Below are 20629 nucleotides of genomic sequence, written 5' to 3'. Positions count from 1 at the left end.
CCTGTCACTTGGAGTGGGACCTCTGTATTAAACACAACCTCCGCTTTTGCACTGAGACAGAGCTGCACATTCCTCTCCCTAATCACCTTCGGGTGCATGAGGGCACAATTCGCACAAACAACTGAGCTGCAAAATCGACATGAACAAAACACCTTTTACAGCGGGACTGGTCCCTTTAATGTGATTTTTACCATGCCACACAAAATTAACCCCTTGCATCCCTGAAATACTGAAGGGGTGCCACCACCACCGTCACCACCACCACCACCACCACCACTGCCACACGGAAGATAGCACTCTGGAATCAGATGTTTTTTATCCCTTTGTGCAGACAAAAACAGCAATACCAGGTTCTGATGCATTTGGACTGCAAAGTCTTGCTCACAGATGCCAGTTCTTTTTACTTCAGCTTTAAATACTGTTCTACAGTGTCCTGTTACCATATTTGTTAATGATCATCCAAGGGTATTAGGCAATTGTAGTGTGAATAAAAGTCTTTGAATTAAAAAGGAGTCTAGAGCATGGCTTGTTCATAACTTTATGCTCTCATCTTATCCTCTAGTGGTTATTGGAGATCGATAGCGGTATTTCCCTCTACCTTGAATTTTCGGTCGTTGATTTTTTTTTTTATGTAGTCTGCTTTGATTGCAGTCTATCATGGCATAATTTACTTAGCTATTGCACTCAACTTTTCTACTCCTGTGAAACACTGATCCTGATCAATTACTCAAATTTACTTTTGCTAAAGACCATTTTATTTAGACTATTATTAAGGTACAAGCCTGGCTGGTTATCCAGTTGTTGCAGAGTAATTTCATATTCTATTCTTCTAGAAAAACTGTGCTGTTTCAGTTAAATATGCTGTTTATATGTCTTTTAGTACCATCTTTCAGTTGTGATGTTTTAATGGTTTTACAATTTTTTAATATTTTACAGCTATTGTATGGAAAAAAGCCCTTTAGCCTTTTTGTTAGCCAAGTTTCTTAATTGACTTTGCTTTTATTATAAGTATATACCTAATGAACTTGTAGCAACTTGCATTTTCTGAAGTGAGGATTGGTTTTCGACCCAGATGGGACTTTAGGTCTTCATTATCTTTTATAGAGAGAGGTTGCTTTTTGAAGACATTTGGATGGATCACACTCAAGATACAGAAACATTAGCCATTTGTTTGCAATACATATGCTCACTTTGCCACTGGATTCAAGGTAGCCTGGCTGATTAGCCAGAAACCGGTCCCAGGATGCTCGTTTCCGGTCCAGGGAAGACATGGTTTGGCAGTTCAGACTGGACTGTTCCCATGAGGCACAGGGTCGGACTGATTTGCATATGGCCATGTCTGAACTGGGGTGACGGAGTGAGCTAAAGAATGATGGATTAAACCCAGATCAGTTGACTGGGGGTGAGTGCTTGCAATGTTCAACACTCGGTCCATCATTCACTTCATGGTTTTGCTTTGCAATACATATCACGTTTATTTTTGTTCTGAGCCTTTCTAATACAATCTCTTGACCATATCAGTGCTTTTCCAGTAATACTTCAAGACACTCTTAAACTGTTGCTCTTCTAACCCGGGTTGTTACACTACACATTCTATCGCTACCATTTAAGGCAACAAATAAAAGTACCTCAAAAGTCTGTTAATTTCAACTTCATAGGCGTCCTTTTTCAAGCTGAAAATAGAAAGCAAAAGTAATATTAAAACCCACAGTCACTTTAAAACAAATGTGTTAATGGCTGATAATATGGGGCAGAGAAAGCTCTTCATACTCCTCCAGATGGATTCAATTAATTTAATTTTTCAATGTTTGTTAAGCAGTTTATTAGTCGCATTTCAGAATACTGCTGGCAAATCATTAAAATACAACTGCACAAACGTGAGGAGTAAAGAAACTGAGTTTTAAACAACCCTAAAAAGACCAGACAGTAGATACTTTTCAGTTTATCTTGCAGGGAATCTGAAGGAACAGAAAAATCAAGGCTACTGATTACCACAACACTTGAGGAAACCATTAAGACTTAAAGCGGCTCTTATTAGAAATGTACATCACTGAATTTTGGATTTCAGAAACATGTTCTGCAAAGAGCTAGAATAGCTTCTAGGACATCCCTCAGACTTCTAAAATGTGGAAGCCTGAACTAACCAATCGAGGGTAAGGAATATGCTACTTACCAGTATGCATCTGTTCTTGGCATGTAGAGCTGCAGAGTTGTACACTTAGCATAGATCGCCATCAGGTGTTGGGCCCGGATGTTTGCAGTTTGTTTTTATTCTTTGGACAGTCTTTGGAAGTCACGAGTTCGGTGACTCCTCCTTCGGTCCGTACTGCGCATGGGCTTCGGCTCCATCCTCAGATTGTTTTTCGCCAGCAGGGAAATGATGGAGCGTAGTAATAACAGTGAGAAACCCATGTGTGTTGTATCTAAATAAGATGGACTGCAACGGATACAGGTAGCCGGGGAGGCGGGTGGGCGTGTACAACTCTGCAGCTCTACATGCCAAGAACAGATGCATACTGGTAAGTAGCATATTCCGTTCGAGGCATATGAGCTGCAGATTGTACACTTAGCATAGATTATATAGCAGTACCCAACCTTCGCGGCGACCACCGGTATCCGTTGCAGCGGTTTGAAAAAGTGTCTTTAGTACAGCCTGGCCCACACTAGCTTGCTGCTTGGAATGCAAGTCTACACAGTAATGTTTTGTGAAGGTGTGCGGTGTTGACCATGTGGCTGCTTTGCAGATGTCATCTAAGGGTATGTTCCCTAGAAAAGCCATAGAAGCCCCTAACTTTCTAGTAGAGTGGGCTTTAGGTGGAACAGATAATGTTCTTTTTGCCTTTTGATAGCAAATTTGTATGCACTTTACAACCCACCTAGCTATCCCTGATTTAGAGATGGGGTTGCCTTTATGTGGTGGAGAGAAGGAAACAAACAATTGTTTAGTTTTCCTGAAAGGTTGTGTCCTCTGTATGTAGTACAGTAAAGCCCTCTTAACATCAAGTGTGTGTAGGGCGCTTTCTGCAACAGATTGAGGTTGCAAGAAAAAGACAGGTAATTCCACCGATTGATTGAGATGGAAGGGGGAAATGACCTTGGGCAGAAACTTTGGATTTGTACGAAGTATCACTTTGCTGTGATGTATTTGTAAGAAAGGTTCCTGTATAGTGAACGCTTGTATTTCACCAACCCTTCTAAGGGAAGTGATAGCTACGAGGAAAGCTGTTTTCCAGGGGAGGAACTGTAGCTCACATTTATGCATTGGTTCGAAGGGCGGACCCATTAGCCTTGTAAGAACTACATTTAGATTCCATACAGGGGAAGGTGGTGCCCTGGGAGGAATTACTCGTTTAAGACCTTCCATAAAGGCTTTAATAGCGGGCACTCTGAACAGTGATAAATGCTGTCTGTTTTGTAGATAAGCAGCAATCGCTGCTAGGTGTAGGCGTATGGAAGAATATGCCAGGTTACACCTGTGAAGATGGAGCAGATAGCATATGATGTGCTGTATGGATGCATCTAAAGGGTTGATTGTATTGTTACGGCAGTAAACCACAAATCTCTTCCACTTTGCGGCATAGCATGCTCGAGTGGTAGGACGTCTGGCTTCCTTGATAATGTTCATGCAATCAGGGGGAAGGTTAAGGTACCCAAATTCTAAGATTTCAGGAGCCAGACCGCAAGGTTGAGCTGAGCTGGGTCCGGGTGCCTGATTTCTCCATGGTTCTGAGTTAGGAGGCATGGGGACAGGTGCAGTTTTTGATGTGGTACCACTGAGAGCTGTAGTAGTGTGGTGTACCACGGCTGCCTGGCCCATGTTGGAGCTACCAGAATGAGTGTGAGGGAGTGCTGTTGTAGCTTCCTTACCACTAATGGAATTAGCGGGAGAGGTGGAAAGGCGTATGCAAATTTGCCTGACCAGTTCATCCATATCGCATTGCCTTTGGACAATGGGTGTGGGTATCTGGCGGCGAAGCTTGGGCATTTTTTGTTTTCGTGGGTGGCGAAGAGGTCTATCGGAGGATGCCCCCACTTTTGGAAGAATGGGCGAAAAACCTGTGGATGCAGTTCCCATTCGTGTAGTTGTTGCGTTTGTCTGCTGAGCAGATCTGCCATGGTGTTTTGTACGCCTGGAACATGCTGTGCCAGGAGAAAGATGTTTTGAGGAATTGCCCATCTCCACATGCTCTGGGCTAAGCGAGAGAGCTGGGGAGAGTGTGTCCCCCCTGTTTTTGTATATAATACATTGCAGTCATATTGTCTGTGCGAATGAGGACTGCTTTGGCCGAAATCTGTTTTTGAAAAGATTTTAGGGCTAGAAAGATCGCCAAGAGCTCCAGATGGTTGATGTGGAGCGACTTTTGCTGTGACGTCCATAGACCTTGCATTGTGAGGTGTAAGAGGTGCGCTCCCCAGCCGGAGAGCGATGCGTCCGCTGTTAGAATCACCTGAGGAACCGGGTCCAGGAACGGCCGTCCTTTGGAAAGGTTTGTGGTGTTCCACCACTGCAGAGAGTGATGGGTGCGGCCGTCCACCAACACCAGATCCGTCAGCTGACCCTGGGCCTGGTTCCACTGTCGTGCTAGGCACTCTTGGAGTGGACGCATGTGGAGTCTTGCATGGGGCACTATGAAAATGCAAGATGCCATCATTCCTATGAGCTTCATAAACACTCTTGCTGGAAGAGAGTGTTGAGGAAGGAATGTTTTGTGCAAGGCTTGTATGCTTGCGATTCTGGCTGAGTTTGGATAGGCAATACCTTTGGAGGTGTCTATAGTGGCTCCGAGATATTGCTTTGTGTGAAATGGTAGGAGGTGGGACTTTTGGTAGTTCACCGTGAAGCCTAGCCGGTGGAGCAGTTGAATGGTGCTGTTGGTATGTTGCACACATTGGTTGTAGGACGCGGCTTTTATGAGCCAGTCGTCTAAGTAAGGGAAGACGTGAATATGGTGACGTCTGAGGTGTGCTGCTACAACTGCTAGGCATTTGGTAAACACCCGTGGTGCGGTGGTGACCCCGAAGGGGAGAACTGTGAACTGGTAATGTTGACCGTCCACCACAAACCTGAGGTACTTTCTGTGAGAAGGGTGTATTGGAATGTGAAAGTATGCGTCTTTCAGATCCAAGGTAGTAAGAAAGTCTCCCTGACAGAGGAGCGGGAGGACTTGTTGTAGGGTGACCATGTGGAAATGGTCTGAATGTATGTATGCATTTAGAGGCCGGAGGTCCAGAATGGGCCTCAGGGTCCCGTCTTTCTTCGGTATTAGGAAATACAGAGAGTAGACCCCTAGATTTTGCTGATTGACGGGGACCTGCTCTATAGCGTGTTTTTGGAGGAGGGAGAGCACCTCCTGTTTGAGCAGTGTGGAATGTTCTTGAGACATTGGACGGTGTCTTGGTGGGATATTGGGTGGGGTAGATGTTAGCTCGAGGCAGTACCCTGACTGAATAATTTGGGTCACCCATTTGTCCGATGTTATGGATTCCCATGCGTGGATAAAGTTTTGTAGTCTGCCCCCGACCGGAGTGGGATGGTCTGGGGGGGAGCGGAGGGAAGTCATTGTGCTGGCGGGGTGGCAGAACGGGTGGTGTTAGTTTTGCCCCTGCCCTTATTGTTGTTGCCTCTGTAACCACCCCTTTGGTAGCCCTTTGAAAAGGTATTTTGAGGAGGGGATTTGTAGGAGGTAGAGGCGCTATCGGTGGAGTAGCCTCTGCCTGTGCCACGAAAGGATGAGCGTCGAATGGAGCGTTTAGGAGTTTGTGATTGCAATGCCCCCATAGACTTTCCTGTGTCTGTGTCCTTTTTCATTTTTTCTAATGCTTCGTCTACCTTTGGCCCGAAGAGATTTTGTTGGTCAAAGGGATGATTTAGTATGGACGCCTGGACTTCAGGCTTGAACCCTGAGATCCTGAGCCAGGCATGACGACGAAGCAGGACACTGGTATTTATGGCTCTAGAAGCAGTGTCGGCTGCATCGAGGGCACACTTAATGGAGGTGTTAGTAATTAGCTTACCCTCCTGTATCAGGTCATGAGCTTTGCGTTTGTGTTTTTCTGGGAGGTGCTGTATAAGAGCCTCAAGCTCATCGTAGTGTGCTCTGTCATAGCGCGCAAGCAGCGCTTGTGTATTTGCAATGCGCCAAATGTTCGCGGCTTGTGAGGCGGTGCGTTTGCCAGACGCGTCTAAAAGTTTAGATTCCTTATCTGGTGGCGGGGCCTCTCCTGAGGACTGGGAGTTAGACCGCTTTCTAGCTGTGGACACAACTAGGGAATCTAAGGGAGCAGGGCCCTTAATGTATGTAGGGTCTGTGGGTGCCGCTTTATACTTTTTTTCTATTCTAGGGTTTAAGACCCTGGCCGGGTCTTTGAACACCTCTGCAGCATGCTTGGTGACACCCTTAAGCATGGGCAAGATAGCTGTGGACTTGTCCTGAATATCGAATGTATCCAGTAAGAAGTCGTCTTCCACTGGTTCACTATGCATTTCCACCCCATGGTAGTGTGCTGCTCTCTGCACTAGGTGGTGAAACCCTAATGAGTCCTCTGGGGGAGACGGCCTGGATGGGTATAGGTCGTCCTGAGGCACATCCAGTATGTCAGGGTTTTGGTTGTCTTCCCATGGGTCTGGGGTCCCCGGTGGAGTGGGGTCCATGGGGGCGTCCGCCGGGTCATAATCTGGATCCCCGTAATCCGGATCTGGGGACGGGGTCGGGGAATGCTGAGGCAAAGGTGGCGGAGACCTGGGAGGGGGAGGGGGTGGAAGAGGTGGAGGAGGGGGAGGAGGAGGTAGTGGGGAGGGCACTCTGAGAGGAGAAGTAGCAGAGTCCTTCCGCTTGGGCGGTGGAGGAGGAGCCGGTGTGTCAAGACGCCTTTTCTTGACAACTAAAGTCAATAGCCCAGTCTTTGGATCCTTAAATAAGGTCTTTTGTAAAGGATCTGGTGTAAAGAGGTCCAGTGGCACCGAATCGTCCGCTGGCGCCGATGTTTTCAGAGCCGAGGATTTTGATGGTTTGTCTGCGCCATGCTTTTTTGGAACCTCCGGTTTTTTCGGCGTCGAAGTAGTTTTCGGCACCGGAGCGTCGGTGCCGAGGGATTTGTGTTTGTGTTTTGTCGGCACCGAGAGTCCAGGCTTCGACGTCGAGCTGGGCGTCACTTTCTTCGGTGCCGGACGATGTTAATCGGCAACAGGCGTCGGCTGGCTCGAGCCCGAGCTGCCGTGAGACTTGTGAGGCTTCGACACCGGGCCCGAAGGTGGGGTGATAGAAGCTGTGTGCTTGGTTTTACCCAGGCCTGCAGGTGAGGGTGTAACCGGAGTCTCTTTGGATTTGGGCACGGGGATGGGAGGGGGTAGAGTACTCACGACCCTCTGCGCCGGTGTGATGTCCTCCACGTCGGAGTCGTCGGCCTCGGAAGCGCTGACGACGTCTTCCTCCTGCTCGGTGTGTTGTTGCCCCGAAGCTCCGGTGTCGTCTCCGAAGATGTCCGTCGGAGCCGCGGTCGATGAGTGCGCCATGGTGCGTCGAGCTCTTCGATCCCGGAATGGTCTTTTTGGAGCGAAAAGACTTACAGGCGGGGCAGTCTCTAGCCTCGTGTTCTGGGGAGAGGCAAAGGTTACACACCTGATGGAGGTCGGTGTGGGGAAATTTAGACCCACATTTTGGGCACTTTTTGAACGGAGTCCTTTCCATCGGCCGGGACCGGAGTCGAGGAGGGCCCGAAGGCCGGTGCCGATGTGCGGAATGGAGAAAAGTGCCGCTTCGAGAGATGAAGATAGATGAAGAAACTCGAAGAACGAGGATTTTCCGTCGAGGCTGGAACCGTAGAAGTTCGAAGCCGGAGCACGAAGTATCACATCCGAGCCCGATGGCGGAAAAAAACTATCGGAGGATGGAGCCGAAGCCCATGCGCAGTATGGACCGAAGGAGGAGTCACCGAACTCGTGACTTCCAAAGACTGTCCAAAGAACAAAAACAAACTGCAAACATCCGGGCCCAACACCAGATGGTGATCTATGCTAAGTGTACAATCTGCAGCTCATATGCCTCGAACACAGATGTTCTCCATAGAAATTAACATTGACAGTCCTTAAATAACATTTTGACGAGGGAGCCTATGCCTTCACATGCATATTTCTGCTGATAAAGGCCTCTCATCCTACTATATAAAACATCAGCAGCATTCCATCTTTGTGAGTGATTGTAATCTGAAAATATTCAACTCCCAGGACTCTTGGCACACAATATACATATTCATTCTGTAAAGAAGAGCCGTTGTTTGAAGTTTAGCCGCAGGAAACCCATCTGTTCACAGTGTTCTGGTTGAAGACTGACCTGTGATTCTCTATTACTTAATTAAGTTTATTACATTCAGAATAATTTTAGTCTACTCCTACCCCGCACATAAAAGATCAGAATGCATTACTAACAAGCATTGTCAGCCACCCTTCTGGCTATTCTTGTTTTGTCATGGTTTTTGAAAAACGTTACTGTTTGATGAGGGTTCGGGAGTATTCCCAATCTTTAAAAAAAAGTAAATCTATGAATGCTGCAGGCTAAATATTTTTTTTGCTGTAAAAAAAAAAAACAACAAAAAAAAACATTACCATAGTATTTCCTGAAAAAGAAGGAAACTACTGTCTGTGTGGGTGTGTTCCTTGTGAAAGTGCAGCATGAGGTAACTCGTACTGAAGTCAGACAGTGATTGAAGTGGGCTGATCCACTGCCCCTCAATGCATGCTGGAGTGAGTTGAAGAAACATGGGAGGGAGGGAAGAAACATGGTAGGGAAGGAAGGAAGAAAGATAGGAGGAGGGAGGGAAGGAAGGAAGAAACATGGGAGGGAGCGAGGAAGGAAGAAACATAGGAGGGAGGGAGCGAGGAAGGAAGAAACATAGGAGGGAGGGAGCGAGGAAGGAAGAAACATGGGAGGGAGGGAGCGAGGAAGGAAGAAACATGGGAGGGAGGGAGCGAGGAAGGAAGAAACATGGGAGGGAGGGAGCGAGGAAGGAAGAAACATGGGAGGCAGGGAGCGAGGAAGGAAGAAACATGGGAGGCAGGGAGCGAGGAAGGAAGAAACATAGGACGGAAGGAAGAAACATGGGAGGGAAGGAAGAAACATGGAAAGGAAGGAACCAGGAAGGAAGGGTTTATAATGGACAAAAGCTGGTATGCTGTGAAATAGTAGCAGTCAGAAAAGCAAAACACTCCAAAAGGAATTTACAACAGCATTGGCAGGAGATGGGATCTGATAAAGATGGAATGTGCATCCGAAGCATCCTATTATCACATCCGGCTCGAAACACAAAGGCAACACTAAAGTAATTAGATAGTAAAAATACCAAGCATTGGCATAGCCAATAGGTCGCGCCTTCGGGACCGTATAAGTGTTTAGCCATGCAACGGTTGATGTTGTAGAACCAAGGATATTGTGCTGCATAACTAAAAATTTATAAGGGCCCAAAGGCGAGACCTATTGGCTATGTCTTTCAATAGTGAAGGCAGTAATCCTTGTTATTTGGCAGGGTGAATGTGCACACTGAGCAGCATTTGCTGCTGCTTTTGGGCCAGTCCAGACCTGGTTGCATCTTTTTGTTATTATGGTGGGGAGAAGGGTTTCCATTACTTATCAGGTGACATTTGTGTCAGAGGGTGGCGCTCTGTGTCACATGACACCAAGTACTATAATGTGACCTATCCGTAGCTGCTTCCTGTTGTGCGCTTCATGCGAACTGTAACACCGTGAATCCTGACTTGTTAATCCTAAATACTTGAGCTGCTGTCGCCCTTCATTTCTTTCAACTTTCCCTTTAGATTTATTTATTTCTGAATGGTGAAAATTTCTATGACGTACAGATAAGCCAGAAAGAACCACCACGGAGGCCGCAGTTACTAGCAGTACATGATAGCGATAGTTGGAAACAAAATCTATAGGGGCAGAAAAACTTATTTGGATATAATGACCCGTCACCCATGTATACTGTTTATTCTCGCTTCAGATTGGGGGTTCTGCCAATGGACCAGCACTCTAGGCTGTGACAAGATGTTGTTGCCACATCTGGTCAGTGCCAGATTGACACCAGAACAATAGAAATATCTGCCCATGAGGTATTTCTTACATCAGCTAATTAAACACTATAAAGCACTATAGCATGGCAGTGGCAGTGAAGAATAGGGTTGACATAATTATGCAGCAAGGAAAGTTGAATATGTAACATAATGTAGCACAATATGTAGCAGTAATATTTCAGTTTTTTGACAGTTTAACTACTAATAGTGTATGAGCAAAGCCGCACCTCATTAGTACCAGTTTAACACCTGAATGCAGCAATAGTCAACTGAAAGCTGACCAGTTAACCCTTGCATAGGGTTTGTCACTTCGCCGAACCACATATGACCCCTTTTGTTTATAAAGTGTCTACACTTGTCTATGAATACCCTTGTCTACAGTGTGTGCTACAAAGTGTGAAGGGTACAATGGGAACGGTACACAACACAGAAGGCGTACCTAATGAAGGTAAGAGCCGTGGGTTAGAGGGAGCCAAATCTTGCAAACCTTAAATGCAGTTTCGAGCTTAGCAACAGTTTCTTAAAGGAAGATTCTAGAGTCCTCACTGTGAGTAATGCCGAGCGCGAACTTCGGAGACACGATCAGTGTTTATTTATTCAACGGTAGCTGCCTTTCATTCAAAAGACTGATCGTGACGGATTGTGCATAGTTTGTACATTACAGTACGTGTCAAGCGTGTGCGTGGTGTGCACACTACACAATGTGTCAACAGTGCACCTATGACTACCAATGTTGTTGACACGTTATAGTTGTGGAACAGCTGCAGGCTTGCATTTAAAACAGAAGTATTGTATTTTCTGGTGGTCGGTGCCCCTCCTCACATGCCTGACATACTCAGATTGCTACCAATCACAGCTCTGAGGAAATGAGGCGCCCTCCCTTGTTCACCTCACAGCACTGCGCATGCTCCTGTAGCATACGACATAGCGCCTAGAGGAGTAAAGAGGAGCTAGACATCCAGGGCAGTTTCAGTACGCTGAGAAAGCGTGTGGCCTGGGACAGAGGAGAGGTACACATAGGAATAGGTGTGTGGCTCTGGAGGTGTACAGAGTCGGAGGCTGCAAGCGAGTGTTACAAAGCTCGGAGAGTGCGCGTCGCAGCACTGCCATCAGTGGGGTCTGCATGTGAAGCAGCTGGGATACACGATCAGTGTTTATTTATTCAACGATAGCTGCCTTTCATTCAGGAGACTGAGCATGACAGATTGTGCGTAGTTTGTACATTACAGTACGTGTGAAGTGTGCCTCTTGGGTTTAAACAAGCATCGGCATACAAATAGAACACGGTGACCAGTACGGGGTTGTTTGCTCTCCCCCACGCCCCAGTGACACACTCAGCAGTGAGACCCTCAGTAATGATGCACTCAGTAGTGATAACCTCAGGAGAGACACACAGGACTGACAAACTTAAGAGTGACACGCCCAGGAGTGACACGCTCTGGAGTGTAAGTACAGGGGACCCTGTCCCTGCAGGCTAGACTCAATAAGATGTGGCCTAACTGCTAGAGCATACGACCTCGAAGATTGGTAACCACGTTCGAGTCTCTGCAGCTCAACCTCTTGTGATTCTGGGCAAATCACTTCATCTCCCCACGCCTAACAAAACACGGATGTGCCCGTCTGGAACAGCTGGCGCTCGTGTAAAGCGCCCTGATACCTCCGGGTTGAGTTCGAGCTATACAAACCTACAAGATAAAAAACACGGCTCTGCGGATCTCACACGCCCTCACACCTGCACTCACTGTCACGGGCCTCGGAGATGCTCTCATGCTTGTAGAGGATGCACTCTCCCCCTCCATATGTAGCCCTCGCTCCGAGAAGATTTACGCACTTCCTGCTGGTTGTTGAAGTGTGAGACACAAGCTCTCACGTGACAAAGTCGGGGTATAGCGCCCACCAAGCGCATCTCGGGTTTAAACAAGCATCGTCATACAAATAGAACACGGTGACCAGTACGGGGTTGTTTGCTCTACCCCACGCCCCAGTGACACACTCAGAGTGACACCCTCAGTAATGACACACTTAGTAATGATACATTCATGAGTGATAACCTCAGGAGAGACACACAGGACTGACAAACTTAAGAGTGACACGCCCAGGAGTGACACTCTGGAGTGCAAGTACAGGGACCCCTGTCCCTGCAGGCTGGACTCATTAAGATGTGGCCTAACGGTTAGAGCATATGACCTCAAAGCTGGGTAACCAGGTTCGAGTCTCTGTGGCTCAAGCTCTTGTGATTCCTGGCAAATCACTTCATCTCCCCGCGCCTAACAAAACATGGATGTGCCCGTCTGGAACAGCTGGTGCTCCTGTAAAGCGCCCCGATACCTCCAGGTTGAATTCGAGCTATATAAAACTGCGAGACAAAAAACACGGCTCTGCGGATCTTACACGCCTGGAAATTGATTGTACTGTCTCCACGCAAGGAAGCTAGAGATGTTTAGGAACGACTGCTGTGGCACAAAATGAAATGAAGGTGCTTGTGTGTGGCATAGAAGGACTCCCTGCAGATAAATCACGGATTACAGTGACATAGCGCGTGACAGTAAGAAAATAACAAGCGCTCACCGTGACGTTTTCGTCGCCTTTGTCTGCCGTCCCACTTGGACAGCCTCGCCTGCTAAAAGGTTTCTTGTCTTTATGGGGCCATGTGTTTGGCCCCATAAAGAAGATAAGAAACTTTTACGCCAGCAGGAAGTCAGACGAGCCAGTCCAACTGGGACGGCTCTAAAAGAGAAAAGTGTACGTCACTGGAAGCTCTTTTCCAATGGCTGGCCACCGTTTAGCATAAACGGTGACGCCAGCCAATGGAAAAGAGGGGCGGGGCTTAAACCTCCGCTAGTGAAAGCTACCCAAAAACATAAAATCTCACCAGGGAGACTGCGCATGTCTGCGCAGCCTACGCTAGCTGAGACCTAAAAAACAGTGGCACTGAAGTGAACTAGCTCGTTTGTGGATGTACTCCATGTGAGAGCAAAATGCAGCCATAGTGAAATTAACCAGTGGCTTAAGTAGGCTAGCCCGCTGCCCCATGCTATATGCTGTAGTGGACGGAAGCAAAAAAATGACTGACAACAGACCAATGGATGAACAGAGGTGGCTGAAAGCCCCTATATGAAAGTATATTATACATATTTTTAGTATTATCAAAAGGTCTTGGCTAAATCCAGACCTAAAAATGTATCCACTTGAAGGTAGATAGCAGCAGCGAAGACTAAACAAATAATATTAGTGCAGTTAAGTACAATATTCATGGAGCAATTTTTCCATTTCTTGACCAAAATTAACGAGCAATTGACCATATAAAACACTCCCTTAAGGAACATGCACTAGTAAAGTCAATAGATTTGACTTTGATTTACCAACACAAGCAATGTTACCAGGTATTGGCATGATCTCACAGTAATCCATAACTGTCAGTTGTTATAATCTGAAGCATAAACTTAAGTTGAACAGTTATAACTTAGTATGTTCTAGAATTGTGAAACTGTTCACTTCAGTACTTTGCATTTGTCTTGAATGGCGACAAGGATGAATGAAAGAAACCCTTGAATGGTCAATGGTCCTCGAATAATGGAAGCCTTGCCATAGGCAAGGATACGGATTTAACTGTGGGAAATTTCATTCAAAGAAGAAACACTACAACTGCCTTAAACTAGAATAGTGTTTGACATACTGATTTGAAGTTAGACTGCTGTAGGAATTAACACAAGAGAGAAAGTGTAGTTCCTCTGATACCCAATGGCCTGGGCCCGAACCGGCCCCCGTGACACTGGCACCCGCTGCCAACAATGGCCGATCTCAGCAACTTGAGCCAGTTAGTAGAGTACCCCACCAGTCTTGTGTGGTGTCCGACAATGCACATCCTCCGAGTTATGCAGGTTATGCATAACTCATCAGAGTTATGCAGAGTATGACTAAGAACTACTCCAAGGAATGCCTGTACTCTGGGCACCAAGCACACGCAGTACGACTTTTAGGGAGCTTGCATAAATCTGCTATTTTGTAACTAATTTTGAGCAAGTGAGAGTTAGCTGCGACGTGTGCAATCATACCCTGATAACACCCTGTATATGCAAAATGTTGACATGAAGCAAGTGAAGGACACAGACTTGGGGAAAAAAATGTATGTTCACAAGATGTCAGTAGTGTGTTGAACACTTACAGAGCATCAGAAGACAATACAGACGTGCTATGATGGATTCATGTATGCATGACTAGAAAGCCAATCAATGCACTGAATAATTTACATGTTTAAGAATGTTCAGTTCAAACACGAACCCACCAGACGTTTGATGTTGAAAACCAGTGTGCACTGCCATGTACAAGAATGGGTGTAGAAGCCAGAGTCCATGTAAAGAGTACAGGGAATTTATCACTTCAAGAAACATGGCTTTTGTCTTACCAGGCAGCAACCAACAGATGTGAAAAAGGGCAGAATAATGTTAACATGTTCACTTATATGGGCACAAAGTGAAATTTTAACGCTATGAAAGTGTTGAATGTTAGAGAAAAGGAGGTCTGACCCCAAAATGTAACAAGTTCGTAGCTGTTGATCTCTCTAGTCTTTGGGACAGTCATCTTTGGGTCAAGTCATCACACACTATGAAAAGCAAACCCATTATAGTGGCCATCAGAGATCAGGCTCAAACTCAAACCATGAAAAATGCATAAAATAAATACCTGTTACGGAGTAAAAAAACCAAACATTGCTTTCAGTGTAGAATGAGTGTGTGAGTTAAAACACAGTATTTGACAAAAAATGCAATGGCCGATTTTACACCAGTTCCTTGAGCACTGCAATGGAGGCACTTCATAGGAGGCAAAATGATACACCAAACAGCCAATTGCATCAGGTGAAAAATCTTTACTCCTCTGAAATCCATTGAAGAACAAATTACTTACCTTCTGTAACGCTCTTTCTGGTGGATACTCAATCAAATGGCAGATTCCTTACATTGTGAAAATCCTCAGGTGCCAGTCTTGATCCATAAAAGTCACGAAGCAGTGCTCCTTCATGCCAGCAAGTGATTTTGGATTTTATACAGACTGTGTTCCGCTCTGGATGGGACGAGCGGAGCCACATCAAAGAGCCTGGCATGCTGACGTCCATTTCTTTCCTAAGCTTGTCTGTGCCCTCAGATGCAGAGCCCAACAGAGAAGTGGAAGACCCAGTGTGCACATTTCTGAGCTGGTACCTTTAATAGATGGAAAGGAGACTATTGCACAGGAAGGGGAGGTGGGCAGGTGGTGAGGAATCTGGGGTTAGATACAGTATCCACCAGAATGGGCGCTACAAAAGGTAAATTTTTCTTTTGTTTGATACTCCCAACCCCAGATTCCTCACCCTGTGTATAGATACCAAAAGAAGTACCTGTTAAAGTGGTGGGTCTGTGGAATGGCTAAAACTAAAATGTCATGCAGGAAGAAATGGGCTAAATGCTCATCCCAGCAGACCAGACTGTCAAAGTAGTAGTAGTAGTTTGTGATTGAGTGCACAGATTCCCAAATAGCTGCCTGACCAGTATCCAGGGGTGTATGCCAAATAAGTGGTAGCAGCCTTCGCTCTGGTGCAATGAGCTCTTAAACCTTCTGGTGGGCGCTTATTAGCCAACATATGGCAAATTTTAATACAGAGGACTATCCATTGTGAGATGGTCCGCTTCTGCACTACCTTGCTCTTCTTTGCCCCAGAGAACCCTATAAAAAGCGGATGATCCATCTGATGATACTAGCCTGACTAATGAGCGCTTACTTGAGGTCCAAACAATGGACTCTCTTTTGAGAGATGAGGCGGACCGAAGGTCAGAAGAGTGATGGCTTGCCTGACATGAAAAGGCTTCACTACCTTTGACAGGAACAAAGCTAGTCCTTAACACTGGTTTGTCTGGAAAAAAGGTGATATAAGGAGGCTTGACTAAGAGGTCAAGAAGCTCACTCACCCGGCATGCTGAGGTTATTGAAACCAGAAAGACTGTTTTTAAGGTGAGTAGGCGCAACTGACAACTGTGCATCGGTTCAAAAGGGAGTACGCATCAGGAAAGTAAGAACAGAGTACAAGTCCCACTGTGCCATCACAAAGGGCTTTGGCAGAAACATATTTTGAAATCCTTTAAGGAAACGCATGACTACAGGTGATTTGAACAAGGACTACTAGTACGCAGGCCAAAAGGCTGACAAATTACCTGTTCCAGCGCCCACAACAAATCCTTACTGGGCCAAAGACAAAACAAACAACAGTATAGCAAACAGTTTGCCTGCAACAGGTCCATCTGACGGGTTTCGCACCAAGCCACAAACTTATATCAGTGCCCGGCATACACTGATTTTGTGGAAAGGTGCCTGGCTGAAAGGAGGATCTTTTTTTTTTTACAACTGCAGGAGAGAGGTCAAAGGAGAACATCACCACTCAGTCTTCACGCACGGAGATAAAGGTTGCCCAGGCCGAAGTGCAAAACCATGATTTGCTGCTGTGACAAGAGATCCTGCCAAAGTGGCAGCCTGATTGGATGGCAGATGCTCATGTCCAGACATTCCAGGTATCGCTCTCTTCTGACCCAATCCACAGACACCAGGATGACTTGAACACAGTTGTTTCTGATCTTCTTTTTAACTCTGGGCAGGAGAGGTAGCAGCAGGAAGGCATACAGTAGTCCCACAGCATTCGAAATGTGTCTCACAAGAAGAGCCTTCTGGGGAACAACTGAGAGAAGAGGTTTTAAGAATGCACATTCTCTGCAGTGGAGAAAATATTGAGCCAGGGTTCTCCCCACTGGAGACACCCTGTACCACCTCCAGTTGTAACTGTCATTTTGTGATCTAATAGACGCCGGGGCTGAGTTACTTCACCCTGGCATTTAATCCTTCCAGGTGGTGCATTATCAGGGAAATGCCCGGACAATTCAGTCAAATCGAGGCACAAAGCCTCTTAGCATAGGACGCAGGACTCCACGGTAACCTGCTTGCTGCAGTACCACATGACTGTGGAGTTGTCTGTGAGAACCTACACCAGCCTCCCTTTGATGGTTGGCAGGAAGGCCTTCAACGCCAAGCGATTTGCCTGCAACACCAGCAAGTTGATGTAGAGGCAGGTCTTTGCCGGAGACCAGAGTCCTCTAACCTCCATCTATGCCACCCAGTAGTAATGCACCCATCACCACAGTCATCTCTGTGAGGGGTAGGAAGTGGGGTCTATAGCTGGTCCTACTGCAGTCAAGCAGATCTTTTGCAATCTACTCCGAAGCCTTGATAAAATCTGACAGGTTCCCTTGGTCCTGGGCCTATTGAAGGCTTTAGCTCCCACTACAGGGTTCACAAGTTATCTGGCAAAGTTGGTGAGAAGGATGCAGGAAGCAAGTAGGCCAAGAAGCCTCAGAGCCATCCTCACTGAGATCCAGGACAGAGCCTGAAACATCGGGATCATAGCCTGAATGTCCTGGACTGATTGAACCAGAGGAAAGGAAACCTCTGCGAAGGAGTCAGGTGTGACTTTGGAACGTTGATGAGAACCCCAGAAATGTTAGGAGGTTTACAGTTGTCTGGAGGTTTTACGTGACAGACTGTGGCGAGCCCTCCTTCAACAGTCAGTAGTCGAGGAAGAAGGGAAGGGGCCCCTGACCTCCAAAGATGGGCAGCGACCACAGTCATCACTTTCATAAACACGAGGAGCATTGATGAATCTGAAGGAAGCACCTCAATCTGAAAGTGCATGTGGCTCACTGGGAACTGCAGGGAGCACCTGTGGGTTTGCAGGACAGAAAAGTAAAAATAGGCATCCTACAGGTACTACGCAACCATCCAATCTTTGGGATCCAGGGCAGAAAGAACCTCTTTGTCATCCAGAGAAAGGCGTTGAGAGGGTGGAGATCCCAAATAGGACGATGTCGAACATCCATGTGATGACGCTGACGAGTCCTGTGCTTCGACGTTTAACGTTGAGGCAACGCTGACAGAGACAGATTCCTCGGCGTTGAACGCCGCCAAGTTGACATCAACGGAGGAGGATGATCCCAAGGTCTGTTCTTCGACGACGTGAGGTGCACTGATACCGTAGACGGTGGAGGTCTCGACAGCGAAGGTACTCGTTTCTTCGCTGCTGAAGGTCTATTCGAAGCCAATGCAGATGCTGATGGGGAACAGATCGGGATCTTCCTTCTCGATATCGATCTGGACCTCTTCTTCTGCCTCACTAGAGATCTTCCTCTTGAAGTGTATTTTTGCTTTTCTGAGAGGCCATAGAGACTACTTCTCTCCCTCTCCTTGAGAGTACGCCTAGACAGCTTTTTGCAGTGTTGGCAAGCTTCAGAGGAGTGAGACTCAGGTAGGCAGAGTGTACACACAGACTGAGTGTCAGTCTTGGCCTTCTTGCCACAGGAGGGCCAAGGGTCCAAAAGAGAAGGCATTCTGTGACAGAAAAAATACTAAGTTTATGTCAGAAAAGTTAGTACCTCACTCTACAAGGTGAAAAACGTTGAGTGAAAGGTAAAAAATCACTAATAAAACAAGAAGTCAAAATCTGTCAGAGCTGAAAACTCCAGGTTCCTGACTGAAGGAGCCGGAAAGAACAACCGACCTAACTGTCACCACTGAGGCATGATGGGAAGCGGGGGGTCATGGCTGCTTTAAAGGCAGGGTGCCAGTTTTATGTTTACAATTGCTTTCATTTTCTATGCAAGTGTTGTTCAATGAAGCTAATAATGACTGCTGTTTGCAGATGGAGTTTTTTGGGGGATTCTACTTATTAAAGAGAGTTCAAGTTATACTTTTCCTCCTGTTGTCCATATTACTATATTACGTAGTTGCTAAAACAGCGTTTGTCAGTGCATCGATTAGCCTTTATCTTATTGAAGGCTCCATTGATATGTGGAAAAATGATGTATGTATATTTTGTGAGATGATGGTGGTAAATAAATAATATCTTGCCTGACATTCCGTGGGTCCGTCTCTCCTTCATCGCCGTCTGGAGGTTGCGGGAGTGTGTATTTTGTTGGAGATTATATATATATATATATTATCTACTGGCGGTCGCCAGTAGATAGTTATAGTTAGGACCGTGTTTCCATAGGAAATCCGCAACATTCTATTTGGAATAACTTTGGCGCCGATTGACAAATCCTCGCTAAATTTTCAAAATAGGTGGGGCGCTCCGCTCCGCTCCTTCCCTGAAAGTCTCGGGGGGATTTGTCAAGAGGGGGCTGAGAAAAAGGGGGGTCCCAAAACCCGTTTTCTCCATGCATTTTTCCATAGTACCTTTAGTCCAAGCTACAGCCCGAACGGCTGAACAGAATTACTTGAAATTTGGCAGAGAGGTAGTCCTCAGGTCAGGGATGTGCCTTTTGCAGGTCTGGTGTAAATCTGTTCAGTATTTCCTGAGAAAATAGCATTTAAAAGCATATATATATCTATAAGCGCGCTCTGTGCGCGTACGGTAAAACTTACCGTACGCACACGCTGCCGTGCGAGATTCTGATTGATTGTTAGATCTTAGTAAACATTCGAATCGGTCAAAACCAGGAAGTGTCGGCCGCCATTTTGTCTCTCGCAGTCTGAGGGGGTGAAAAACAAAGGTGGAGAACATGAAAAGGGGGCAGGGTGGACAGTTCCTGACCCCCTAGCCTTAGTCAGGGGGTCCCAGAAGGACCCCCAAGGGCCAAAATTTCCTTTAATTTTTTGGCGAAAAATCGCGGAGTACGCGTAGCGTGCACGTACGGTAGAAACTGAAAAATTCTGCGAACTGCGTAACGTGGGTGCGCGAAGCGCACCGCGCGCCCACAGCGCGCGCACGGTGCGAAAATCGCACGCACGGTGAAAAACCTTAAAATAAATAAATACATAACTTAGCAGGCAACTATAACTCACGCGACCACAATCCTCTGCTGATGACGTCAGATATTACATCACTGATGACATATGTGTCTTTCTGAAAAAAAAATATTTGTAATATATGTATAGCTAAAAATTAATGGAAGAAGACATGGGTAAATAAGTGTCTAAATACAGTGATGTAATATCTGACGTCATCAGCAGAGGATTGCGGTCGCGTGAGTTATAGTTGCCTGCACTAACTATAACGGGGGAATTTCAATGGTTTTTCACGAGTGAAATGTCCAGCTAACTATAACATGTTTTTCAGTTAATATATATATATATATATATATATATATATATATATATATATGTATATTTGTATATTTTATAGTTTTCTGGGGTCCCCGCCCATGGGCGGGAATATTCGTTGCTTAAGACTTTGATGGGGATACCCCTGGAAGAGAACTGATTACAGGTAAGTAACGTATCCTTCTCTTACATTGTCCTTTGAGGATGTCCAGGTGTCCTTAATGGATATGGCATACCATGGTTGCCCACCTGTCTGGTAAAAAGATTTATTGGCCCAGGATCGTTTTAAGGATAGACTAGTCACAGCACACTCTTTAGGCCTTTCAGCACCAGTCCAGGTACCACATGCCCCCCAAACAGTGCTTTTTGTAGGCTATGCCAGAGGCTTGGTATATTGGCAGTGTCCGACTGCACTGCCTGCACAACAGGCGTCACAATGCTTTTGAGGTC

General features: G+C 46.2%; 1 protein-coding gene across 1 annotated transcript in view; it reads right to left on the bottom strand.

Moving 5' to 3' along the window:
* POMGNT1 (protein O-linked mannose N-acetylglucosaminyltransferase 1 (beta 1,2-)) overlaps positions 1-20629 on the bottom strand; it is a 344012-nt gene that overhangs the window by 52403 nt on the left and 270980 nt on the right. The window contains exon 18 of the mRNA XM_085602754.1: positions 1629-1673. Coding sequence (XP_085458880.1) covers positions 1629-1673 — 45 coding nt within the window. The remainder of the gene's footprint in view (positions 1-1628; positions 1674-20629) is intronic.

The sequence above is a fragment of the Triturus cristatus genome, chromosome 4_2 (assembly GCF_964204655.1).
Source record: "Triturus cristatus chromosome 4_2, aTriCri1.1, whole genome shotgun sequence".
NCBI lineage: Eukaryota > Metazoa > Chordata > Amphibia > Caudata > Salamandridae > Triturus > Triturus cristatus.
Note: the sequence above shows the minus strand (reverse complement) of the source record. Positions and strands in the feature narration are given on the sequence as shown.